Here is a 23,621-nt window from a genome sequence, read left to right as displayed (position 1 = left end):
GGACAAGAAGGCCACTGTCACATTCCATTTGGTTTATTTTTTAGTGTCCATGACTCAGTGATCAGAGAGCAGGCAGTTCAGGAGACTCCAGTTCTGAGTCCTCATGCCTCAAACTCAAACTCGAAGTATTGTGGATCGAAATAGTGAATCCGGACATAGCCGTCCTCCCCGCCACTGCTGTAGCTGCAAGGAGAAGGCGACGGCAGTTAGACAGGCCTGTGTATGTACCGAAGGACCCCTCACTGAGAGAAAGGGCAGATGCCAGCGAGTAGGTTTACGGGTCTAGTCACCCTTGGCTGAACCCTACCCCAAATGGTATTTACCTCTTGCCATCAGGATGGAAAGCAACACTGTTGATGGGGCCAAAGTGACCCTTGACTCTTCCAAACTCCTCTTCAAAGGCAAGGTGGAAGAACCTAGGGGATAGGAAACGGGACACGTGTGGACATCAAAGTTTCACTCTTAGGTAAACTCTCCAAGACCTCCCTCCTCCAGGAAACAGCCCACTTACCTGGCCTCAAACTTGCCAATTCTGGTGGAGGTTGTGGTCACATCCATGGCCTCCTGCCCACCGCCCAGCACTACCTACAGAAAGGAGGAGCCCAGACCTAGCTTTTAGGCCAGGCCCTGCCCCTTAGGGTAGCATCATCTGTGCACCCTCTAGACACTGCAGATCCGTTCCCCTATCAAATCTGGAGCTTCCCCTTGGCCTATCCACCCAGGCCCCTCTCTCTGAAGTGCTCCTTTGTTGTGGCCTTGAGAGCTACCACTTGTAAACAACCCTACCAGCCTTTACTGTGACCCACGGATGAGCAGGGTGCCAGGTGTGACCTTACGTGGTCGTAGATGGGGGAAAGAGCAGCCGAGTTGACAGGTCGCTCTGTTCTGAATGTTTTTTGGTGCTCAAGGGTCGTGGAGTCAAAGAGCTAAAAACACAGATTAGAAGAGGAAAGAGAGGTAAGAGTAGGGAAGGACCCTGATTTGGAGCAGTCAGGCCTGCTTGAAGTCCAGCCCTGACCTTGGCTGTATTGTCCTTAGAAGCGGTGACGAACATCGTCATGTCCCGGGATGTCTGAATGTCGTTGATCTGCCTCGAGTGCTCCTTGACATTCACCATCACTTCTCCAGACTGTGAGGGAAGGCGTGGAGGAAGGTGAATGACCCCACTTCCCAGCAGCAGGAGGCCAGAGCTGCTATCCCCTCTGGTGAACGGGCAGCTGTCATCTCCTCCCGCCCTCAGCCACTCTCCCCAGATCCTGATCCTCCCACCATCACCCTTTCCGTTTCTGTTTCCCTGCCTCCCCAACCCTCACCTTAGCACTGTACTGATTGAGTTCCCCATTTTCATGGCCAGCAATGATGCACTCCCCCAAGGGTCCCCACACAGCACTTGTGATCTTAGCATCAGCATTACAGGGGATCTTCATGTAGGGTTCATTGCTATCTGTTTAGGGGGGGGAGTAGATAGATGGTGAAGACTGACGACTGGCCCCAGGCTACATGAGGTCCCACCTCCACACTCTGAGTCCCTGGATCCCCACTCATATGTCGTTACCGATCTGGCTGGGGTCCCGAAGATCAAAGAAACTGACAAAGCACTGGTACCCCATCTGCTTGTCCGTGGAGAACATGATGATATTGCCTCCAAAGTCAAACCCACATGTACGGACGGCTGAGTTGGTCTTCAGCAGAGCCAGCTGCTTCCCTAGGGATGGGTACGGGTTGGCTAACTGCTCCTATTCCTCAGCCCCCTAGAGGCCCCTGCTCCCTCTCTACCAATCTTTATTGCTCCACTGGTGAAAATGACCAGGAGATTGAGCTCAGCTTTGAGAACAAGAGATTAAATAAGGCAGTACTCTCTCCCCACCTCCCCCAGCCTCAAGTACCCTTGTCCAAGACTCTCAACTCCAAAACATGCTCGAGCAGCAATGCTTTCCAGACCCCTGACAAGTGACCGTTCATCCTCTGCTGAAGCCCTCCCAGTCTCCGAAGGCAGCCCATTTTATACTGAACTGCCTTTCGCTGTTAACAAGCTTTTCCTTAAACTGAGGTAAAATCTGTTTCCCTCACACTGGACACCAGATGTCCATCTCTGAAGCCTGAGATCACACTAGGCAACTGTTTCCTCCAACCTGGGAGGGGAATTCCAGGAACAGGAGGCCTGAACTTTCTGATGAATCTTCTGGCCACCTAGAAATAGGTTCAGCCTGGCAAAATAGTCCACTAGTCCATGAAGGTTCCTCTCCAGAACAGGCACTGCCTTCTAAGCTGATGCTGGGAGCCATGAAAAAGGAGACATCAAATAATCAGCCTAGAGAAGGCAGCATGATGTGTGGGAAAGAGCAGGAAGCCAGAAGAACTGGGTTGTGGGCCCAGACCTGCTCCTAACCTTGTGACTTTGGCCAAGTCACTCCCCCCTCTCTGGGCTTCGGTTTTCTCCTTCAAAAAAGGAGAAAGTTGGACTACAGGATTCCCAAGTCCCTTTCCAATTCTGACATCCTCTGAGTCTATTAGGTACCCAATACCCCCTTAACACCAGTCAAGCCCACTCCCAAATGACCAACTCCACTCAGTTACCAGACCTGGAAGGCTAAGTCAGTAAGGCGGGGGCCCTGATAGTAGTAGATCATCAATTACCTGTCTCACAATCCCAGAGGCGGCAACTGTTGTCGGCAGAGCCGGTGAGGACATGTTTGGTGTCCCCTGGAGAAGTTGTTAGGGAATGTTACCAAATTTGTCTGCTCCCTTTCTCCCCGCCAAGTGGAAAGGGGAGGCACTCTCCACTTGGCCAGGACAAAGGGAGGCAGGAGAAGCTGTCTGAATTTCTAAATCATCTAACAACCCCTGCAGCCAGACACCTCTGTCTTTGATCAACAGAAAGTACCAGCTCTTTCTCTAAGACAGCAACATTAAAGGATACAATCAGCATCCACACACCACACAGCTCCAGTGTGCCCAGTGTAGGTGCCCAGCCTCTCTCCATTTACTGAGTACCATACATTGACAATCTAGTGAAGCAAAGACATTAGTTAGTTTGTACCCACCTCCTAGAAGGGGTAACCAGGAAAAAAGTAAAAACCCTCCCTTCCCTGGGAGCCTTCCAGCAGCCTCTAGCCTGCTCTCACCGTTTGCTTCTCCCTCTCCCAGTCTTCCATACAGTCTATCCTTCCTTCTCTCACTCCTGCCTCCTCACCAGGGAAGCTCCCTAACCAAGTCCCTGTGAAATGCGATGTGAGTGCGCTTTTAAGATCAAATTACGTCCTATGACACCCCAAACAAATGACTGAGAACAGATTTGTACCTTGAATGGGGTATCCAAAAGTCTTAGTATACTTTTAAGATTTAATAGCTACTAAGTTACATGTTTCATATATTAATAGCTATTCAGTTACATATTTGTGTCTCCCTGGTCCCCCAAACCATTCACATGTCCTCCCTCAGGGTGGTCACTTCTGTAACCAACTTCATTTACCTGATGTTCATTCTACCTCAGCAGGTAAATTTTCTAGCTTAGTTCTTAAATCTGACCTCCTAGTGGTCCATGTACTGACTCCACCTGACACCTGGCCCCATTTCTCCAGAGGGCAGTGGCCTCCTAAGGTGGCACCACACTAACCCTCCTTCTGTTTTGAGTCAAGAGAAAGTTAAAAACAACAACAACCCGCTTTCTGAGTAAAGCTGGACCAATCCAGGCACCATCTACGCCCAAGGACGAGGAATCCCTGTCTGCGCAAATCAGTTTGGGATGACACGGGCTATGAGCCAGAGGTGTGACGATGGTGTTAACTGTTCGTGAGCAAATTGGAAGGGTAGCATAACCCAAGTAGCAATGGGGAAGGTTTGCAGAGTAGGAAGAACCCCCAAAATCAGGAGACCAGAGTTCAAGACCTGGCTCACAGACCCCTGATATGTAAAATGGGCAGAAAAAAACCTAACATTTATAGAAGCTCCTTAATGTTTACAAAATGCCTTACACATTTGATCTCGTCCCAGCCTCACAACCAGCCACCTGGTCGAGGTTAAGTGAGATTACTGTCCCCCTTTTACAGACGAGAAAAGAGTTTGATGACTTGCCCAGGGTCAGAGTTAATAAAGGTCTGAGGCTGGATTTGAATTTGGCAGCGCTCTACCTACTGGGACATCGAGTTGCCTACACCAGCCACATTAAAACTCGAGATGCCTCAGTTTCCCACTCCTCCCACCTCCCCTCTAGCCCCGCCCCACCGCTGTCTCTCTTCTCTAGCCCCGCTCCTTTCCTCCAATCCCTCCCTCCTCTCCCTTAGTCCCCGTTCCCACCTCCCCCCGCCCCCCCGTCTCTCCCCCCCCTTCCCACGCCGGGCCGCGCATGCTCACAGGATCCTTGGCCACAGTGAAGAGCAGGTCTCCCTCGCGGTTGTATTTGATCTGCGTGATGGATCGCTCGTGGCCCTGGAGCAGGATCGGCTTCTGGGGACGGCACCGGGCGGGGGGTCATTGTCAAGGCACGGGCTTGGGGGGGAGCCCTGCTCCGACCCCTCGGCCCCCATCCCTCCTTACTTCGCCCTCCCCAACCGGACTCACCATCGCGGCGCCTGCAGCGACCGTCCCGGCACCACAGACCCGCGCGGCAGCGTGAAGGGCCTACCGGAAGAGAGCGAGGCTGGCCTTCCGGGTCACGGCGCCGGGCCGGCAGCGGAAGTGGACGCCTTCCTTTTCCGGCGTTGTCATGGCGGCGACTCTGGGTGAGGAATTCCGAGCCCCTCCCCCACCGGTGTTCCCCATCTCAGTTTCCTCCTCTGTAATAATAATGACGACTAGCGCAGAGCGCTTTAATCAGGTGTTTCATAGGAGCCCTTGGATGACGCCTCCTTGGGGATTGTTATTACCTCCATTTTACAGATGGGGAAACTGAGGCTCATTGGCTGGCCCAGAGTGACACAGGTAGCTGGTGCCGGAAGCGGGTCCTCCCCCCTCATTGCTCTGTTCGCAGCACCGCGCAGCCCTTACCAGAGATGGGGGGGGCGGGGGCGTCTAGGTCTCTGTGTTTGGGATGGCAGGACCCAGCCCTGGAGAGTGAGTGACAGGCTCCCTTCCCTCTCCTAGGGCAAGTCTGTGCCCTGGTGCTGGTGGCAGTGTTATGGGGAGGCTCCAACCCGCTGCTGAAGAGGGCCACGGGCAACGTGGAGCCGGTGCAGGAGGGGAACCGGCTGGAGCAGCTTCTACAGGAGATGAAGTACTTGTTTTTCAACTACCAGGTAGGGCCTGGGGCTCACGTGAAGGGGGGAGCTTTCCCTGACTTAGATTCTCCAGGTTCATCCAGGGGCCTAATCCTTTAATAAGAAAAAGCCCCGTGAGATGGGGCTAAAAGGAGCCACGGTGTATGTGGGAGAAGGGGATCCTTCTGGATTTGGAATCCTGTCTTAACCTTGACTGCTGCTTACTACCTGTGTGATGATGGAAGAGGCTTTTCTCCTCTCCGGGTCTCAGTTTTATCATAAGGTCCCTTCCAGTTCCAACTTCTACAATCCTAAGTTGACTAAAGACTCAGTGCGTTTGACCAGGTGTGAGGCTGAGTTTGTCTGCAATTCTTCAGTTGCCTACCTCTTTCCATGCCCAAGTTTCCTATCAGAAAGAGGGATGCCATTATTAGCATGACTTTCCATTTCCCTTGGCTGGAAGACAATCCCTCAGATGATTCTATGCTGCTTGTGTATACTGACCCTAGCTTTTCTCTTACCCTCAATCCCAGTATCTGGTGCCCCTTTGCCTCAACCAATGTGGCTCCCTGATCTACTACCTTACCCTGGCATCAACAGGTAGGTGTGTCTCTGTTTTGGTGGCTGGTCATCTGGGTGGGGTACGGCTAATAGGCATCAAACAGGGCTCCAAGATACCTTCCAGAGTGGTTCATTTAGCAGTTTAATTTCACTTTCTTCACCTCCCTCCTTAGCAGCTATAACTATGCTACATTGTGGGATTGGACTTCCCACTCTAGTAACCTTGGCAATTCACAGGCATCGTGAGTATGAGAGATTGATGCAGCCCTGAATTAGACAATTTAGTCTTATCAGTGTGGTACAAAACAAAGCCTTGGATTTGATGTTGGGGGACCCGAGTTGGAATCCTATTTCTGCTACCCTGTGTGACCTTGGGCAAGACACTTAGCCTTTTTGAGCCCATTTTCGCATCTGTAAAATGAGGGCATTGTTCAAGAGTGACCTCTCATATCCCTTCCACCTCTAAACCTATGATCCGCTAGCCAAAGGGATGCAAAACCAATTGAGCAGGAGGTAATGGGTTCATGGGTTGTACAGGATAGGCAGGCATGGTTGAGTTGCATCTGCATCATCGAGGAGAATACCCTCATGGGAACACAGATCCATTGAATATTTGGAGAGCGAGATGGCGCTACTAAAGAATTCTTTGCTTCTTGGACAGATCTTCTACTCTTATATTTGACTTACATGCAAGCAAATAGTGCTTCCCAGGCCCTTCTTCACATTACCATCTACTCAGGTCCTTTATTGACAACAGTGTTTTGTTTATTCTTGTCATTTTCTTTATTCGGTTCTTTATTCTTTGATGTTAACCAAAAAGCATAAATTATTCCTCCACCCCTAGAAGACTGTAGTATATTTCCTTACTTTTAAAAGATCCCTAACTTCATTAATGTGGTATGGACACTCTTTCCAAGACTTAGGAGATGACCTTTATGAGTTGCTTCATCCATTTCCCATGATGATATACCTGGCTAGGCTGGTTTTCTAATCACAGCTTGCCTCAAAGTCTTTTTAGTTTCCATTTGGGATGAGGCAAGTGAAGGGGGATCTGTTGTTACTGTGTCTAGCTCACTGAATTTGCCCTGCAGAATCTGAGTTCAGAGACTGTGAGCACCATATGACTCCAGTGTTTAGTGTGAAAGGTTGTGAGTTCTTAAAACATTAGTATTCTTGAGGACTTGATCCCCCCCAAGAGTAAATTAGAAATGAGGCTTGGAATCAGCTGCAGTCCTGTTGACCAAGTTTTCTACATTGTTGTATTTTTGTTTAACTGTCAGAGCTCTGTATGTGTCTCTCATTAACCTAAAAAAGTATAATAGCTGGCATTTCTGTAGCTTCCCGAAGGTTTGCAGCACACTTTACACACAGTAGCTCATCGGATCCTCACAACACCCTTTGAGGTAGGTGCTGTCCTTATCTCAGTTTTACTGACAAGGAAGCTGATGCACAGGGAAGTTTAAGTGATTTGTCTAGAAATGGCTGTCTGAGGTGGGGTCCTAGCCTGGGTCTTCCTGACTCCAAGTCCATCACTCTGTCTTTCTAACCTAGATAAACCCCCACACCCCTCTTATCAGACCAAGATCTTTGTGAAGGCAGGGAACGCTCTTTCTGCTTTAGAGCGGACCCCAGGGAATATCAAAATGTTCCCCTCCAGATCTGTCCCTGGCTGTGCCCATCAGTAACTCCCTGGCTCTTGTTGTCACCCTGGTTGTCGGGAAGTTCCTTGGGGAAGACATTGGTGGAAAATGTAAGTAAGCCCACTCCTGGGGAGAAATTACTTGCCAGGCCCTTAGGTGCCCAAGCTGGGTGACTTCTGCGCATTTTGAAAACCCATAGTCTGTGGGGGGAATCCAGTCTCTGATCTCTCTCTCAACACAGCTCCCCCTTCTTCTCCTGCAGTCAGGGCATGAGAAGACCCCACCTCGTGTCCCTTCTTTTCTGTTCCAGCACTTAGCCCAGTGTCTGGCACACAGTAGCTGCTTAATGTTGATTGATTGACTGACTGATTGATTGATTGACCCAGGGCCTGCCCTGGGAATGGTGCTCACCATCTCCGGAATCATGCTCTGCATTGCAAGTTCAGTGGGCAAGACAGAATAACAACAGGATCCTGTGGCCAGCCCCACCCAGAGACGACGGAGCATTGGAGGAGGGAACCCTGGGCTGGGGGATCTTGAGCCACCTGTGATTGAGCTTTCTCTGAGAAGGCTGTCTTTGACTTCTCCTTGGCAGTTGCCTCTTCCTCTATGATTCAGTGAAGCCTAATGGGGAGGAGGTGGGCTCAGAGACTTCACCACTTTGAGCCCGAAGTTTGGTGCCTTGGAAACTCCCTCCCCCTCCCCCTTCATTATGTGACCCAACCTCTCTCATGACCTTGGCCTCCCGCCAATATTGTGGTTTGCGCAGAGTGCTCCCCAGGCTCACACTTAAGGACCATCTGAGCCTTGGAGTGAGCTGCTGTGGGTTGGGGCTGGTGGTGAGTCAGAGCCCACAGGTGCTGCAGTCAGTTAGATGCCTTCCTTCCCCTCCCCATCAGCAGCCCTGGAAGGGGCCCCTTATGCCCTAGGCCAAGAGGCTAGCTTCATCACCAGCTTTTGCTCCTCTAACTTTTTCCTGGTCCAGGCTTTAGAGTGGGATATGGTCTGGAGAGATGGGTAAACAAGGCTCAGATAACCCAGAAAGGGAGAAAACTATTTTCTTTATTAGGACAAAGCCTCTCAAAGAGTGTATGCCCCTGCGTCCTTCCCACCCCACCTCGTGTCAGGCTTTACAGGGTGGAGGAAGGTAACCCTTCCCTTCCCCTGGAAGCAGAGGCTTTCCCTTCACTGGGCAGGCTCACTGCAGGTTGGTGGGCCAGGCAGACTCGAACGGCCTGTGGATCTCCAGCTGAGATCTTGGCAGGAGATTGGGGGACCACAGCAGAAGAGGACGGGTTGGTTCAATAAAAGGCTGTGCCATGGCTGCTGCTGGAATGCTGGCTGGGGGCCAGGGAAAGGGGGAGGGAAGGAGGTTGGGCTGGGCTTCTTGGTTCTCGGAATGGCACCTAAGTTTAGTTCTACACCACCTACCCTAAGCAGCATTTTCCAAGAAACAGGCTTCTTCTACCATTTCTGCAGCCCTCTAGAAGAGAAAGATCAGTCAGCCAGAAGGGAGTCAATCTGGGTCCCAGAACAGAGGCTCCTTGACCCGTCAGAGCTGCAAAGGGACCCTGGAGACCATGTGGTTCACAAATTCCCTGTACAGATGAAGGGACTGAGTCACTGTAGAAAGATCTGCTCAAGGTGACAGGGCCTAGTAGACAGCCAGAGTGTTCCACTGGAGCCCTAGTAATGGCCTCTAGCAGAATGGAGCCCTAGTGGTGAAATTATGAAAAGATGCCCACAGTCTCACCAGAGGGGCACTGAAGGGAACGCCCAAGCTGATGGGAATATAGATCCATTTGAGTGTGGTGGCAGAGCCAGGATTAAAACCCAGATCTTTTGGATGCCTAGTTTTGAGCACTTTGCTTCACTTTGGCTAGGTTGTGGGACTGTCTACACGGCTCTACAGCTGTTCTGTTCGAAGGACACAGCTCATACCTCATCCAAGGGCACCTCTGTCAAGGTAGTCCTATCCTCCTCTACTTCCTGGGCACCTGCCAGTTCCCTCCTGGCGTGGGGTGCACCATACACACTCCTTTCTCCTATGAGGAAGGAGGGAGTATGTGTTGACCCTGTACTGAGACCACACAGGAACTAGAAAAAGCATCTGTGGCCAGGATTCCCCCTCCTTGTCTCCAAGCCCCTGGGTTCCCCTCCTCACCTCTGGCCCACAGTCAAGGACTCATTCCTTCTTTTCTCTAAATTAGTCTTTTTTCAACTGCCTCCTTCCCCATACTGACTGCTTTCCTTACTTATGTTTTTGGTCACTGAAGGGGCTCACGGAGTTAAGAAACAAGAGAGATTTCTAAGTCACTGGTTATATCCATAACCACAGTGAGGGCATCTTCTGCCCCACTCAGGTCCCTAAAATCTCACCATTAGAGGTAGCAGGTGTGACACCTCATATTTACATCTCGGTTTACAAAGCACTTTCCTTGCCACCCCTCAAGGAGAGTAACTTCAACAGCTTCCCCTGCTGGAGCACAGCTTGGGGCCAGCTGTCCCTTCCTAGTCCATAGTGGAAGATATAAAGGGCAGGGAGACCTTGGGGATTAGACAACACTGGGCCTGGGGCCCAGACACAAACTGCTCCTTTCTAGATTTCTGGAGATCCCCTTCCCTTCCCTCCCCTCCCCTCCTCTAGGGTAAGTGTATGAGGGGGAGAACAGTTTGCAGGTGGTGTTACAAGGGAGCTGAATAGAGTCTGGAAGACCTAGGTTTTAATCCCATCCTAAGTCTTGTACTAGCCAGGTAACCTGACCTCTCCAAGCATCAGTTTCCTTCTCTCTCGCATCTAGCTCACAGGGTTGTCACGAGGGACTGAAGGACAACTTACCAGGCTGAAGTAGGGGGCGCCTTCTCAGATGAGGTCGGGCCAGCCTAGGTCTGGCAAAGCCAGTGGAGGATTCTTTCCTGGAGAGTTGGGCCGCAGAAGCCCTGAAGATATCTGCCTGGGGGAGGGGAGACCTTGGTCTGCATCTCCTGTGACCAGGCTAGGACACAGCCAGAACTCCCCCCACCTACTCTCAAATTCCCACAGTCTTGCATCTTTGCAGGTATCATTCCTAATGCCTTTGGACATGGACAAGGTACCATCCATAGGGGTGGCCTCAGTCACAGGGATGATGATAAAGGCAGCTCCTAGACTCAGTGCACCTGAGCTTGAGATCTGTATCTGCCACTAGATAGTGTGTGACTTGCTCTGAGTCTCTTTCCTCATGTGTAAAATGACTTGGCTATAGGAATTTCCAGGGCCTTTCTCTGCTTTATCAATCACCTCTTTGAGCTTCACCATTATGCCCTTTCCACCCCTCCCTGGCTGTCTCACTTAACCTACCTTGTGCCTGTAGGCTCCAGGCTCAAGGCTTGGTGGGCGCCTGTAACACACAAGGGAGAGATTGGAGCAGATGGCTGATTCAGGAGACTCAAGAGGCTGGGAGCCTGAGGTGGGGATCTCCACCTCATCCTTACCTCCCAAACCCTAACATACCAGAAGCCACCAGGCAGGGCGGGGCTTGGCACCAGAAGCTCCAGGTAGGGCAGGGCCTTATATACGTCGTCTGACACAGCCACATAGTAACCGCCATTCACCAGGGCTTCTCCGCCCAACACTGGCACCCCTTCCAATGTGCAGAGTCTGGAGGAGAGAAAGTAAAGGGTTGCTCCTCACGGGGGCATACCTTCAGAGACAGCTGGAGAAAATGCTTCCTAGAGTTGTGTAACAATCCTGGTGTAAGAAGCCAACATCCTTCACACCACTAGAGTCTGATTTAGAGCTCAGAGACCTTACAGACCTTCTAATCCAAGCAACTAAGAGGTCAATCAACAAGTGACTATTGAGTGTCAGCTACCGCCAGGCACCGTGCTAAGTGCTGGGGATACAAAGAGAAGCAAAAGGCAGCCTCTGATCTCAAGGAGTTTATAATCGAATAGGGGAGATGATGGGAAAAAATATGGAAAGCAAGCTATGTGTGGGATAAGTAGGAAATAAATAATTAACAAAGCACTGGAATTAAGAGTAGTTGGAGAAGGCATTCTGTAAAAGGTGGAATTTTAATTAGGACTTAAAGGAAGCCAGGGAGGTCAGGCATTGAGCAAGAGCATTGTAGCCACAGGGGACGGCTGAGAAAATGCCCAAAGACCAGAGATGGAGTGTTTAGTTCAAGGATCAGCAAGGAGGCCAATGTCTTTGGAGAGTCAGGTGTAAGAAGAATGGAAAGATAGGAGGGGGTTAGGTTTTGAAAGGCTTTGAGTCCCAGAGAATTTTATATTTGATTCTGAAGGCAATAGGGAGCTGCTGGAGTTTATTGACTTGCTCACAGGTGAGGATTGGGACCCAGGTCCTTGGACTCAAAAGCCAGAGCCCTTTCCATTGGACTGCATGGCCTTTCTTCCCTAGGATTTGGATCAAGTGACCAAGTTTAAACCTCATTTCCTCATTTGTAAATGGGGATTGAACTAAGGTGACCACTCAAAGGTCCCTTCTAACTCTGGATCCTAGGATCCTTCCCCCCTGCAGTGCAATGATTAAGAAATCTGGAAACCTAACTGCTGGTCTTGGCTTCATGAGGTGATCTTGGGCAATTCACTTCACTTTTCTGGGCCTCAATTTCCTCATATGTGCCTTTCCCTCTACTGGCCACTAGATGGCAGGACCAAGTCCATGAGAGTCGCCAGACACACCCTTGTGCCCCCCCCCACCCCCAGTACCTACCTGCTCACAGCCCCACCCTTCAACTTAGCCTTCTCAGTCAGTTGCCTCAACACTGCTCCGAAGTCCTGATGGGAGGCAAGGGACAGGCGCAGGCTAAAAGGGGGGCTAAGCAGGTCCCCATTTCTGAATACCCTACGAGAAGAACAGAACAAGGGCCTGTGAGGAAGACTGCTGCTCCTTGCCCTTCCCTCCACCCCACCCACAAAGCTCTGTGTGGCCTGCCATTTGGGGCCTTAGAAGTTCACCTCCAAACCAGAGTGAGGGGAGGGAGACCCTTGATGGACCAATGAAAAGGAGTCTGCCGTTGAACAGGCCTACTCTCTCTTTAGCAGAGTTTCCCTTGGCCCTAGTTCCCATTCCACTCCCACAGTGTCCTCAGCACTCACTGAATTGTGCAAGAGGCCGAGGCTGGCATCCTCCTTCCAGGAGACCTGTAATTTGGTCTTGGGAGAGTTGGAGGAGCCTGATAAAATAATAGCTGACAGTTATATAGTGCTTCATGGCTGGCAAAGGGCTTTACCTACATCATCTCATTGGCCTAGCCTGGTATAGAGGAAGAAGCAGTAGATCTGGAGTCAGCTTCGCCACTTCTCTGGGCCTGTTTTCTCCTTGTAAAAGGAGAGGTTTACGGGCTAGACGGCCTTGGAGGGCCCCCTCAGCTCACAACAAGCGAAGGGATGTGGCAGCACCAAGCACTCTGCCATAGGTCTGACTCTGAAGCGAGAGCCTTTTCTGCTGGATTGTCCAAAGGAGGGTGGTGAGGAGCTGGGGCCTCTGAGCTGGCCCAGTCTGAGGCCCAGCTTTCCCAACTTCTGGCAATCCCCTACCCTTGCTGGCCTATGGATGTTTCCTTCTAGTTAGAGCATATATCACCATCCTCTGATTTTACTCAGCCAAACCTGAGGTTCCAGGCCAAAAGAGTCCGCAGCTCATCTTGCTCCCTACACCTCAGGCTGCTTTGTTGCTCACAGCCAGCTGAAGCCTAAGGGATGGGGGGGGGGGACAAATGACAGCGCTCATTTTATAACCCCTCCTGAAGAAACTGAGGCCTCAGGGGGGTAAACAGCTTGTCCAAGGTCACAAAAGAAGTGACCACTGCTAGGATGAAAACCCATTACTTCAAGGCCAGTGCTTTTCCTTGCAACAGTTGAAGCTGTACCCAACACAGGCAGACACATATTCATAGCCCCGGGAGCCTACTGGGTCCAAAATATCGGGGCAAACATGGGTGAGGGAAGGGCCAAGTCTGGAGCAGTATAAACAAGTTCTTCCCCAGAACCCACCAGGAACTTGATGTTTTTCCTGCCTGGTTTTTCCCCTCCAAGGTAGACACAGCTGGAAGACACAGAAAATATGGTCACCTCCTGGGTCATGGCCCCCCTTCCCAATACCACCCGATCCTCCCCTTACTCTCCCTTATACAGTCATGTGACTTGAGTTCTTTGGCACTACGGCTGTGTCACATTTACTTCTTCAGGATTGGAGGGGAGGAGTCTTGAACCTTTGCACATCAGATAGGGGTCTGGGACAGTCCTATTAATTTTTTTTTCCATCCTGATGGATTTTTCACCTACTTGCAGCCTGATTTCCTTTGGCTTTTGAACCGAGTTGCTACCAGGTCTGACTTTGAAAATGAGTTTTAATCTAAGTTAACATTCTCTGATCTAAGCCTGGGCCTCCAGTATCTCCCCTCCAAAAGTGGAAAGGCCTAATGGTTCGGGGTCAATGAGGTCGGCTTTTGGGGCATCCATGGCCAGCCCAGTTCCTCCACTCATGGACCTCTATTTTGGCCAACACCAATCACCACAGCATATGTTATCCAGGGGAAGAAACAGCCTGTAGGCTTGGGGAGTTCTTAGTCTGATATAGAGGCACGTAAACTACAGGGCATGTAAACCAGACCCACAGATAAAAAGCATGTCTTGTGAGCCAAGGAGGGGAATGATGGGAGACGTGGAACTGAGCCAAGGAGAACTCCTAGAGTCTTTGGTGCAGGTGAGATAATGGATACTAATCTCTAGCTGCCCCTAAGGTCCCCTGGCCCCCACTCACGGCAACTTCCGGAAACGCTCAAAGCCGGCAGCGACATACTCTCCGCCACTCTGAAGCTCTGACAGATCAGTGACGATGTGGCCGTGCTGTGGGGTGTACAGGGTACGAATGGCCAGAGGAGCCTGTATGGCAGTTGTCACCTCGTTAAGAAATGCCTCCAAAGTGGGGAAACGGCGGTGGGTGATCACCAACCTTCGCCCTGGGGAGAAGGGGTCCCCATTCCGGTATACCACCACCTTCTTGGCCACCAGAGGCCCAGGAGCGGTGGAAGCCATGGTGCAGCTGCCCTAAGCTGGCGAGGGAGGGACGCTCAGCGGTTGCTAGGCAGTCAGGGCAGAGAGGGGAGGGGATAGAAGCCCTGACTATTGAAGACAAGAGGCTTAACTCCTACCTCCCCATTCTAGTCAGTCATTAGAAGCCAAAAGTGGCAGTTAGAAGCTGAGAGACACACTAGGAGATTTTGATTACCTAGTGCAATCGTTACCTGAGCAACAGTCCCCTCTATACCATCCCTAAGAACTGGTTCAAATCTCAGTTCTGCTTTTTAAACTTTGGCCTTAGGAAGTCCCTTTCCCTCTGGAGACCTCAAATTTTTTTTTCCTGTCAGAGGGGATTGGTGTAGGTAATCTGTGATTCAGTGTCTGCTTGAAGACATCTCACACACACACACACACACACACACGCACGCAATTGATGGGCAATTGTCAGACCCAGCTGGCTTGGGCTGGGTCCAAAATGTACCTCTCCTGGCACACAGAAATACCAGGCCAAACAAATGGATGACCCAGGTTCCTAAATGGAAGGAGTTTTATTCCTCTTATACTCCAGTGGCCTGGCACACAGAAATACCAGGCCAAACAAATGGATGACCCAGGTTCCTAAATAGAAGGAGTTTTATTCCTCTTATAATCCAGTGGCCTGATTCTCTTACTCTCCCCTCCAATTCTCACCAAGTCCCTGTCCTCTGGCCAGGTGATGGAGAAAGAGGTCCTGGTGTACAGAGAGGTGATCAGCAAGTTGTGCCCTGACTTGACTCTGCCCCACTGGAGGGGCTAGGGCACAGAAGTCTGCAGTAGGGAGCCACAGTGAGGCTTCCCAGTTTAGGAAGTAGCCCAGTCCTGTCAGCAGCCTGGTCACTCAAAGGTCGGCATTCTGGTGGTCCCATTACTGGAGGTATGATCTTCTCCAACTAATCTTCTGGGAAATCTAGTGTTTGTCTGAGAAGCAGATACTGTGGAAAATAAGAGGCAATGGAGCTGTCAGGGTGAAGCCAAAGGCTTCCCTGGGGGCTTTACCCTTTCTCCTAAGCTCAAAAGTTAAAAAAGAGGATGTAAAAACTGGGAAAGGTCATGAGAGGCTGAGAATGGCCTGGATGAATTTGCATAGGAGCGAAACTGAGGAAAGCTGACAGGAGGCAGTGGAAGACCAGGACCTTACTTTCTTTCGACTGACAATGGCCTGCTGTAGCCATAGCATTTCCATGGCCAGATGTCTTCGAAGTCTCTGGAGCTGGGCAGGTTGGGAGGGCAGTGTGAGCTCCAGAGCCTCTGTGTATTTGGAGACATTGAAATATGTGTCAGATAATGGCCTCTAATCTGGCAAGAAATACCTGTCCCCTCTAAAAATGCCCGCTAGGGAGCAGCTAGGTGGCGCAGTGGATAGAGCACCGGCCCTGAAGTCAGAAGGACCTGAGTTCAAATGCGCTATCAGACCAGATACTTGACACTTACTAGCTGTGTGACCCTGGGCAAGTCACTTAACCCCAATTGCCTAAAAAAAAATAAAAATGCCCCCTGCTCCCCTTTAGCTCTAGCCTGGAATTAGGGATCTTGGGTCCGTTAGGGAGAAAAGCCTTGGGAAGAGGAGTTACCTGGGTCCCTCGTCGGTGCCTTGTCACCAGTCTCCATCACTAGGCCGTGCTGAGGGCCAGGACCAGCTCCTTGCTCAGGTCCCTTCGCAGGGGACGGTTCCTTCCAGCCTCCGTCTCTCTCGGGCTCTTTACTCCGGAGTCTGCTGGGGGGCACAGGGGCAGGGCCCAGGCTGCTGCCTCCTCCCTCCCTGGGGCCGTAGGTTCTTTTCTATCGGCAATCAGGACAGAGCCAGGGGTACTTCCCCAACCACTCCCTCCCTTTTGGCCCCCTGCCCTGGAGGGAGGAGGAAGGCGAGGATGCGGCTGGGCGGAGAGAAGGGAGGGCCCGTAACAGGATGTCGGGGAGGAGGCAGGGAGAGCCAGAGCAGCCGCCCTCCCCGCAGAGAGCCGGGCTCAGTCCCCGGGAGGTCCTAGCCACTTACCCGGGTCTCTGAGGAGAAAACGGGCCGCGGAAGCCAGCGTCCCACCCAGCGCAGCTGCCCGCCCAGGTCGCCCTCCACCTGCCGCACCACCTCCTCGTACTCGGCTCTCAAGCTCTGCAGCCGCCGCCGGGTCTGACGGCCCCTCACACACGCCTGGGGGACGGGGGAAAGTGGTCACGCTGGGGGGAAGGGGGAATCCCGGGGGAGGGCACGGGGCCGAGCGGGGAGTCCCGGGGGGGCCGAGGGCCGTCCCCACCTGCAGTATCGTCACGCGCCGAACCAGCTCCTGGAACTCCATGGCCCGGCCCGAGGCTCAACGGTCAGGTCTTTTCCCGGCTCCTGCAAATGCTCATCGTCGCCACGCCCACGTCTCCATGGAGACGGAAACGCCCGCGGCGCGGGGCTGCTGGGAAACGTGCCCTTCCGCCCGTGTCTATGAAAATGCGTCGCTGCCGCCCCCTAGTAAGCGAGACCGCCCCGCCCCCATCTCGGTATCAACCCCAGCTCTTTCCCCTCCCACTTGAGAGGCGAAGGCGGACCCTCGTGACCCAAAGCGGAGGCCCGAATTTCAGCTTCCCGTGCGGTGGGAGGAGCCAATGAAGACACAGAAACCAAGTGCGCATCCGTCCATCCTCAGGTTTAATTCAGCTGCCAGAGGCCCGGCCTGAATAGATCCAGGAGGCCCCGAGGAAATCAGCCAGGGGCAGAGGTCAAGATCACGTAAAGTCGGAGGGCTTGAGGGCACAGTCTGGTCAGAGCTCGGGGTCATGTGAGGTCAGAGGACCTGGGGGTCACAGCCTGGGTCAGAACTCAGAGTCGTGTGATGGGCCTCGAGTCCCAAGAAGGGGTGGGTCATAGCTCTGGGTCTTTGGGGTCAGAAGGCCCAGGGTCACATAGTTCCCAGGGCTGTGGCCAGGTCATAGTCAAGGTCACAGAGTCAGGTCATGAAGGGGCCTGGGCTCCTTTCTCATCCCCTCAGATCTTCGAGAGGCCAGCTGCTCACCCCAGCCATCTGGTGAAACCGAGGCTGGGAGCAAGTGTGAAAGGGTCCCCACCAAGGGCTTCCCTCTTAGGCTGTGGGTGCCTCCTCAGGCTCTGCGTTCTCTGCCAGGTGCAGCTTTTGTCTGCAGGTAGGAGGAGTTAAGGGAAGTTGGTGGCATGGCCTGGGCCTGGGCTTCAGCCCCCCCTGGGGCTAAAACATGCCTTGTCCAGCAAGCCTGACCTGAATAAGACTGCTGGGGCCAAAGGGACTAAAGGGTGCATTGTTCATCTCTCCCCATAGCCAGCTTTTGTGATGTGACCTTGAGAAAATCCCTTCCCCTCGGGGGCAGTTGGGTGACACAGTGGATAGAGCTCTGGTCTTGGAGTCAGGAGAACCTGAGTTCAAAGTCTGCCTCAGACACTTGAAACTTACTAGCTGTGTGACCCTAGGCAAGTCACTTAACCCCAATTGCCTCACCAAGCAAAAAAATAAACAAATAAGAAAATCCCTTCCCCTCTCTGGGCCTCAGCTTCATTATCTGATAAATGAGAGTTGGACTAGATGTTCCCTTTCAGGTCTGACATGGTTGTGATGATTCCTACAAGCTAAAAGATTTACCAAATGCTCTCTAGGCAGGTATTATCCCCAAGCTGCAGCTAGCCAGTTGGAGGCACTGGCAGTATTTGAACCAAAGTGTCACCTAAATCAAAGTGAAATACTCTTTCTCCAATTCCATGCTGCTTCTGATCTAAGTTAATTGTCTGCAGTTCTTGAAAATCATCCTTATAACCAGGTTAAATCTTAACCCCTCCAATCCTTTTTTTGGGAAGGGAGAGCTCACATCCATGGGCAGGTGGAGTCAGAGGAGCTGGGTTAGAATCCTGTTTTTGTCACTGTGTGACCTTGGGCACTCCAAGGTCCCTCCAGGCTCTAAATCCTGTGGTCCAGTTCAGTCTCTACTGGCTTAATAATCACCTCAGGGTGGCAGGGAAGATCCTGACAAAGCCACTCACCCTCTTCCTCAAGAAAGGATACATAGAGTTGCTGAGGTCCTCCAGCTGCAAGGGAAGAGAAGAGTCAGAGGCGTGGGCCTGAGCCCTGGGTCATGGAGACACTCCCTGCTGGTCCCGGGTCAAGGCAGAGGGTTGGAGGGAAGCTGGCACCCACTGGCTCAGAGGGATCATGGGGTTCCCATTCCCAGCCTCCCCATGGTCCCCATCCCCAGCTCACATTGCTAAGCAGCTGGTCTAGGTTCCGATCAGCCACAGTTTTCTTCTGCTCATGGGGCAGCCCTTCGGCCTCAGCCTCATCCTCGTCATCGTCCTCCTCTCCACACACATCCAGGCTGAAGTGCAGCCGAGCCAGCTTTTCCTGCATCTCCCGCACGTGCTCCAGCTGCTCAAAGGAACATTCCTTCCCTGCCCAGCCAAGGAGGCCAGTGCCAGTCACAGCCCAGCCCCATGGAAGGAGGTTGACCACACAGTCCTGGGAGCTCACAGCTCATCCCACAAAGCCAGCCTTATTTAGTTTCTGCCCCAGGGGCCTCAGTCCCACATCCCTGGCTCTATCACAGATCCCAACCTGGTAGGAAAGAGAGAGCCTCAGGCTTAAAGCCCTGGCATTTATTAATCACCTGCCATGTGATAGGCACTGTTCTGGGAATTCATCCCTACTCTCAAGGAGTTTACATTCTAATCCTGATTCCTCAGACTACATGGAATTGTGTCACCACAGACTTTGGGCCAACAAGAGCCCTCCTCCATGATGCCCCACTTCCTCCCCACCCCCTTTACAAACCTACCAAAGGCCTGGAGCCGGCCAGAATGGAAGTCATTGAGTAGGTTGAGTAGCCCTCCCTCCATCTCGTAGACGCCAGTCACCTCTGTCAGGAAGGAGTGCTGCAAGGGTGTACCTGCTGGGGCACCCCCTCCACCAGCCAGCACGGGGCGGCACTTCTCCTTGGTCACCCTGGGGAGGGCAGAGGAGCCACTGATCAGTCGCAGGGGGCGACTGTAGCCCTCTGGGCTCCAGACCTGCTAGCCCAAAGGTGTCTGAGGGGTGGGAGGGCTGCCCTCTAATCCTGAGCCCTGGGAGGCTGCACCACCAGACTGTAGTCCCAGCTCCACCCTGCTTCCTCATGTGACTCTTGGACAAGTCACTGGCCCTCTTTAGGCCTTGGTCTTGTCTGTACCACAGGGACAATTATCCCCAATGCTTCCCCCAGCTATCATAGGAAAAGGGGAGTAGGACACACAAGAGCTGAGCCCAGAGTCCCCAGCAGACCAACTTACCTCTTAAACTTGGTCCGCTGCTTTGGGGATGGAAGGTGGGGGAGGCCCAAGGAGAAGGAGGCACTTCGGCTGGTAGGGACTGGGACCCTGCGCAGAGCGCTGGTGGGGGGCACAGGCTGCGACAAGCAGGGCTTGGGGCTTCTCCTCTTCTTCTTGTCATCCATTCTGGGTCCAGGCTTGGCTCCTGAGGGGTGGGGGTGCACTTGGGGAATAAGCCTGGGGAAGAGAAAGACTGGTGGGCTACAGTCATGATGAGCTTGCCTTGGTCCCAGAGGGGAGAGCAAGGAGCAGTGGTTTGAGGGTGTGGAGAGAGAGACATCATCAGAGCTGTCCAGAGGTAGTACTGGCTACCACAAGATGTAGTGAGTTCCCCATCACTGGAGGCCTTGAAGCTGAGTAGATTTCCATTGATCAGAGACAATTTGGAGGAGACTCCCATTCAAGGATAGGTTAGATTAGATGCATTCTGAGGCCCCTTCTGGCTGGGGCCTGGCCTGGAAGGCTGAGACTCCACACTTGTCCAAGGGGCCAGGAATCCCGAGTTCATCGCCTAGAGGAGGTCCCACAGAGCTGTCCTCCCACCCTTACCTTACCTTATCTTCTCCAGAACAGATTCTGAGTTAGGTGAGCCCTGGTCCAACCCTTACTGTGCTGTACTCATGGAGAAACTGAGGACTGGGGTGGGGGTGGGGGGCACATTTCCTACTCACTAAAGCAAAAATTTCTGACCCAGATAGTCAAAGTGTTCCACAACCTGGCTTTAAATGCCTTTCCAGCCTTCTTCATGCTACTCTTCTCCATGTACTGACCAGTCTGGCCTACTCTCCTTTAGACTACCCCCTTGTAGTTCACTCTCCCATTTCCAATGGCTTCATCTATATCACTGTCCATGCCAGGCATGGATAATATTAGTACAGTGCCCAGTACACAGTAGGAGCTTAATCAAAGCTTCTTCCCTTTCCTTCCCCTTCCTCATCCCTCTATCTTCACCCTGTTGAAGTTGGACTCTCTCTTAAAGACCAGGCTTGTGTCTCCTCCTCCCTAAAAGCCTTTCCCAATCCCTCTTCCTGTCCCCAGCTGAGAGTGATCACCTCGTCCTCAGATTTCTCATAGCCCTTTGCCTGCACCCTTGTCAGACTCCAGTGTTACAGTGGAGAGTATCTGGCTTGGTGCCAGGAGGTCAGAGTTTGACTCCTGGCCCCTTCTGCACCTTCCTTTTATCATTTGTAAAAATGGGTGTATCAATATATGTAAAAGGACCTCACAGGGTTACTATGTAGAAAGAACTCTGCAAACTTTAAATTGCTAGATAGGCATTTCACGCACGCACACACACGCACCACCAGGACCAAGGTTGTTCATCAGTTGTGAGCTTTACAAGGATAGGGCCTGGGTTATAGGCCTAGTGCAGAAGTTCCCAAACTTATTTGGTATACTGTCCCCTTTTCAAAAAAAAAAATTTTTACTCAGTGCCCCCTGGAAACCTACTTTCTTTAACCCTTTAACAGTTTTGTTTTTTAAATTTGCATCATTTCAAAAACTATAAAATTTTTAAAATGATACATCTTGAACCACTTATTGTAAATTTGTGGTTCTTTTCCTGCATTGAAATTTTGATGATGCAATATTATGTCATGTAACTGTATAGTATCTTATTGTAAACAAGTCATTACATGCATGTATTCCTGCCAGTGCATTCTGGACTCCCCCAGCAATGTGCTACATGCTGTCCTGCCAACACTTGTTAAGACCACTGGCTGACTTGACCAGTGATCGATTATAACTTGCATATTGTGTGTTTATTTGGAGAATAATGTAATCACTATGACTTTAACTCTGTTACACAGCAGATGAAACATGTTCGAAAGGTTTTTCAAAATTTTCTTCTCTTCTTTCCTTATGCCTCCACCACCCCCTCATTTTTATTCAACACCCCCCAGTTGCACCTGAGGCTACTACCGAGTCTCCCCCCTTCATTGTTCCAGCACCTCCAGGGGGCCATATCGCCCACTTTGGGAACCTCTGATTCAATGTTTGTCCAGCTGAGACAGTGGTTGGCCAGATGGCAAACAGAGCTCTGGGCCCCTGGCAATTGGGACCAGGGAGGTCTGAGCAGACTCACTCTGATGCTGTGGGGGATGATTAGGGAAGTCTCAACCAGCTTTTCTTCCTGCCCCACTTTTTGCTTATTGGCTTAGCTTGCTACTAATGATAATGAAGCCCAGCCCTCGGGTACCTCTGCCCTCCCTTATAAGCCTCAAAGCTCCTGCTTTGGTGAAAGGGGCAAGCTGAGGGGGTATTCCAGCCCAGGAGCTCTGGATGGCGAACTCCCCCATGTCCTGTTTCAGGGTGTGCCCTATCTGCCCCACACACAGCCGGAAAGAGGGGGGAATCAGCCCAGGACAAGTAGGAGAAGAGGCAGCTGTCCTTATGTTGGGGAGAACAAATGTGCCTAGAGCCAAGAGGGGATTGAGGCTCGGGGTGGCATGAAGGTGGCATGCCTTGGTTATTGTGCCAAGGCTACCAGATCATCTACAGAGAATAACATCCTGGTTCTGTGCCCAGCACTCTGGCCTTCTAAAGAGGATCCCCTTTCTTGGTCGGGAACCTGCTAGCCTCAGTTCCCAGCACCTCCCCCCCCCCCCCCCCCCCCCCCCGGATGTGTGTGTGTCAGTATTCATCCAGAGGACATCCTTTCCTCCCCATCCAAGCAATCTCCTCTATTGTTCTCTACAGGGCGAGGCTGGCCAGCTCAAGTCAAAGGGGCCACTCCCAACACAGGCCTGGCCCTGGGCCCTCCCTCCCCTCTGACTCAGGCAGAGGAATTGGCATCAGTTGCCTCTTGAAGGCTGTCTGTGTGACTGGCTGTGTATGTGCTAATGGCTGGTGTGGCGCTGTGTGCTCCCGTTTGACTGGAGAGAATATTGGAACTGCAGTCATGAGATCTGGGATCCAGAGGGTCCCAGATACTAGCAGTGTGATCTCGGACAAATCATTATCATTCTCTGAGCCTCAGTTTCCTCACCTGTAAAATAGAGGTGGTTATACTGGTGGGTGGTTTTGGGCAATGTGTTTTTTAACCACTAAAGTGCTCTAGAGCAGTGATCTGTTATTATTAATCAACAGGCATTTATTAGGCACCTACTATATGGCTGGCATGGCGCTAGGTGCTGGGGATACAGAGCCTACCAGGGCAGCAGTCCCGGCCTCTCCAGCAGCTTTCCCTCTATCTGGCCTTGTGCGTCTCCATCCACGAAGAGAAGCATTCGCGTCTGAGCATGGGTGTCTGGGCACATCTGCTAGCATTTTGTCGGTGGGGCAGCCTCCAGCCAGTGCGTGGCCCCCACGGCCACCGAGCCGCCCAGCGACATCCTGCCCCACTTAGGCACGGGGTGTGTAATGGGCTGTCAGGAGCACTCAGCTTAGCGTTCCAAAGTGGAACGCGCTGCCCAGCGACCAGCTCTCGAAAAGGGCACGTTCAGACCCCCTGTGCTCCATCCCCCACAGTCCGGTAACTGGCCCCACGAAGAAAGACTGACCTGGACAGATCCCAGCAGAAGCTGCCTGCCTGCCTGCCTGCCTGCCTGCCTGCCTGCGCTGCTGCAGTGGTCCGGCCTTGGCTCCCCCGACTCCCACTCGCCGAGATGTGTGTGTGTGTGTGTGTGTGTGTGTCTAGAGCTGGGAGTGATTTGCATTTAGTGTGTGTGTGTGTGTGTGTGTGTGTGTGTGTGTGTGTGTGTGTGTGTGTGTGTCTAGAGCTGGGAGTGATTTGCATTTAAAGGGGACGCCTCTTCTTTGTGCTCCCAGGCTCAATCTGTTTAGAGCAGGCCTAGGCTTTCCAACATGGAGATGCTCCTCCCCGTATGAGGTCTGACTTCCGCTCTCCTTTAA

The 23,621-nt window shown here is 52.1% G+C and overlaps 5 protein-coding genes across 11 annotated transcripts; 1 reads left to right on the top strand and 4 right to left on the bottom strand.

Annotated features, from left to right (window-relative positions):
* Positions 1 to 17: 17 nt before the first annotated feature.
* On the bottom strand, positions 18 to 4,651 carry EIF3I (eukaryotic translation initiation factor 3 subunit I). Its single transcript, XM_020983524.1, has 11 exons — positions 4,561 to 4,651; positions 4,354 to 4,446; positions 2,921 to 3,008; positions 2,638 to 2,703; positions 1,556 to 1,705; positions 1,314 to 1,444; positions 1,019 to 1,129; positions 837 to 926; positions 512 to 585; positions 324 to 416; positions 18 to 183 (listed from the first exon to the last, which is right to left on the bottom strand). Exons 1-11 carry the CDS (start codon positions 4,561 to 4,563, stop codon positions 102 to 104), a joined length of 981 nt encoding a protein of 326 aa, XP_020839183.1. The 5' UTR covers positions 4,564 to 4,651; the 3' UTR covers positions 18 to 101.
* On the top strand, positions 4,606 to 8,720 carry TMEM234 (transmembrane protein 234). Of its 3 annotated transcripts, none has more exons than XM_020983530.2 (5): positions 4,606 to 4,721; positions 5,083 to 5,234; positions 5,729 to 5,795; positions 7,414 to 7,506; positions 7,783 to 8,720. In XM_020983530.2, exons 1-5 carry the CDS (start codon positions 4,706 to 4,708, stop codon positions 7,857 to 7,859), a joined length of 405 nt encoding a protein of 134 aa, XP_020839189.1. In that variant the 5' UTR covers positions 4,606 to 4,705; the 3' UTR covers positions 7,860 to 8,720. The 3 variants fall into 3 exon arrangements, with proteins under 3 accessions (XP_020839189.1, XP_020839190.1, XP_020839191.1); XM_020983531.2 differs by having other exon boundaries at positions 7,707 to 8,720; XM_020983532.2 differs by having other exon boundaries at positions 7,659 to 8,720.
* DCDC2B (doublecortin domain containing 2B) lies at positions 8,441 to 15,209 on the bottom strand. The gene is made up of 9 exons (XM_020983520.2): positions 14,166 to 15,209; positions 13,397 to 13,448; positions 12,500 to 12,576; positions 12,114 to 12,245; positions 10,890 to 11,036; positions 10,737 to 10,776; positions 10,236 to 10,350; positions 9,338 to 9,441; positions 8,441 to 8,879 (listed from the first exon to the last, which is right to left on the bottom strand). Exons 1-9 carry the CDS (start codon positions 14,438 to 14,440, stop codon positions 8,829 to 8,831), a joined length of 993 nt encoding a protein of 330 aa, XP_020839179.1. The 5' UTR covers positions 14,441 to 15,209; the 3' UTR covers positions 8,441 to 8,828.
* Positions 15,204 to 16,909, bottom strand: IQCC (IQ motif containing C). Of its 2 annotated transcripts, XM_020983528.2 has the most exons (5): positions 16,714 to 16,902; positions 16,458 to 16,610; positions 16,036 to 16,243; positions 15,603 to 15,712; positions 15,261 to 15,396 (listed from the first exon to the last, which is right to left on the bottom strand). In XM_020983528.2, the coding sequence occupies exons 1-5, from the start codon at positions 16,753 to 16,755 to the stop codon at positions 15,355 to 15,357; spliced, it is 555 nt and encodes a 184-aa protein (XP_020839187.1). In that variant the 5' UTR covers positions 16,756 to 16,902; the 3' UTR covers positions 15,261 to 15,354. The 2 variants fall into 2 exon arrangements, with proteins under 2 accessions (XP_020839188.1, XP_020839187.1); XM_020983529.2 differs by lacking the exon at positions 15,603 to 15,712 and having other exon boundaries at positions 15,204 to 15,396; positions 16,714 to 16,909.
* Positions 16,910 to 17,079: 170 nt separating this feature from the next.
* Positions 17,080 to 23,413, bottom strand: CCDC28B (coiled-coil domain containing 28B). Of its 4 annotated transcripts, none has more exons than XM_078145479.1 (6): positions 23,270 to 23,413; positions 19,731 to 19,946; positions 19,241 to 19,407; positions 18,670 to 18,857; positions 18,453 to 18,497; positions 17,080 to 17,581 (listed from the first exon to the last, which is right to left on the bottom strand). In XM_078145479.1, the coding sequence occupies exons 2-6, from the start codon at positions 19,892 to 19,894 to the stop codon at positions 17,546 to 17,548; spliced, it is 600 nt and encodes a 199-aa protein (XP_078001605.1). In that variant the 5' UTR covers positions 19,895 to 19,946; positions 23,270 to 23,413; the 3' UTR covers positions 17,080 to 17,545. The 4 variants fall into 4 exon arrangements, with proteins under 4 accessions (XP_078001605.1, XP_020839185.1, XP_020839186.1 ...); XM_020983526.2 differs by lacking the exon at positions 23,270 to 23,413 and adding an exon at positions 22,920 to 23,256; XM_020983527.2 differs by lacking the exon at positions 23,270 to 23,413 and adding an exon at positions 22,920 to 23,254 and having other exon boundaries at positions 18,475 to 18,497.
* Between the last annotated feature and the right edge of the window lie 208 nt (positions 23,414 to 23,621).

The sequence above is a fragment of the Phascolarctos cinereus genome, unplaced genomic scaffold, assembly GCF_003287225.1.
Source record: "Phascolarctos cinereus isolate Bilbo 61053 unplaced genomic scaffold, phaCin_HiC Scaffold_726;HRSCAF=1367, whole genome shotgun sequence".
In the NCBI taxonomy this organism is placed as follows: Eukaryota; Metazoa; Chordata; class Mammalia; order Diprotodontia; family Phascolarctidae; genus Phascolarctos; species Phascolarctos cinereus.
Note: the sequence above shows the minus strand (reverse complement) of the source record. Positions and strands in the feature narration are given on the sequence as shown.

Bases quoted from the DNA above. Each gene is read 5' to 3' on its own strand.
- EIF3I (XM_020983524.1), bottom strand. The intron at 586-836 runs GTAAGGTCACAC...TCCTTTCTGTAG, and splicing joins TTTCCCCCATCTACGACCAC to GTAGTGCTGGGCGGTGGGCA. The intron at 184-323 runs GTAAATACCATT...TTCTCCTTGCAG, and splicing joins TTCCATCCTGATGGCAAGAG to CTACAGCAGTGGCGGGGAGG.
- TMEM234 (XM_020983530.2), top strand. The intron at 5,796-7,413 runs GTAGGTGTGTCT...GTTCCCCTCCAG, and splicing joins CCTTACCCTGGCATCAACAG to ATCTGTCCCTGGCTGTGCCC. The intron at 7,507-7,782 runs GTAAGTAAGCCC...TGATTGACCCAG, and splicing joins GGAAGACATTGGTGGAAAAT to GGCCTGCCCTGGGAATGGTG.
- DCDC2B (XM_020983520.2), bottom strand. From the start codon at position 14,440: ATGGCTTCCACCGCTCCTGGGCCTCTGGTGGCCAAGAAGGTGGTGGTA. The intron at 12,577-13,396 runs GTGGGTTCTGGG...TTATTTTATCAG, and splicing joins GGAAAAACATCAAGTTCCTG to GCTCCTCCAACTCTCCCAAG. The intron at 10,351-10,736 runs GTAGGTTAAGTG...CCCCTCCCCCAG, and splicing joins CTGGAGCCTACAGGCACAAG to GCAGATATCTTCAGGGCTTC.
- IQCC (XM_020983528.2), bottom strand. From the start codon at position 16,755: ATGGAGTTCCAGGAGCTGGTTCGGCGCGTGACGATACTGCAG. The intron at 16,244-16,457 runs GTAAGTGGCTAG...GATTGCCGATAG, and splicing joins TTTTCTCCTCAGAGACCCGG to AAAAGAACCTACGGCCCCAG. The intron at 15,713-16,035 runs GTAACTCCTCTT...CCAAATACACAG, and splicing joins GGCACCGACGAGGGACCCAG to AGGCTCTGGAGCTCACACTG.
- CCDC28B (XM_020983526.2), bottom strand. From the start codon at position 23,026: ATGTGCCCAGACACCCATGCTCAGACGCGAATGCTTCTCTTCGTGGAT. The intron at 19,947-22,919 runs GTAGGCTCTGTA...TCTCTTCCCCAG, and splicing joins AGGCCGGGACTGCTGCCCTG to GCTTATTCCCCAAGTGCACC. The intron at 18,498-18,669 runs GTGAGCTGGGGA...CTTCCCTTGCAG, and splicing joins TAGACCAGCTGCTTAGCAAT to CTGGAGGACCTCAGCAACTC.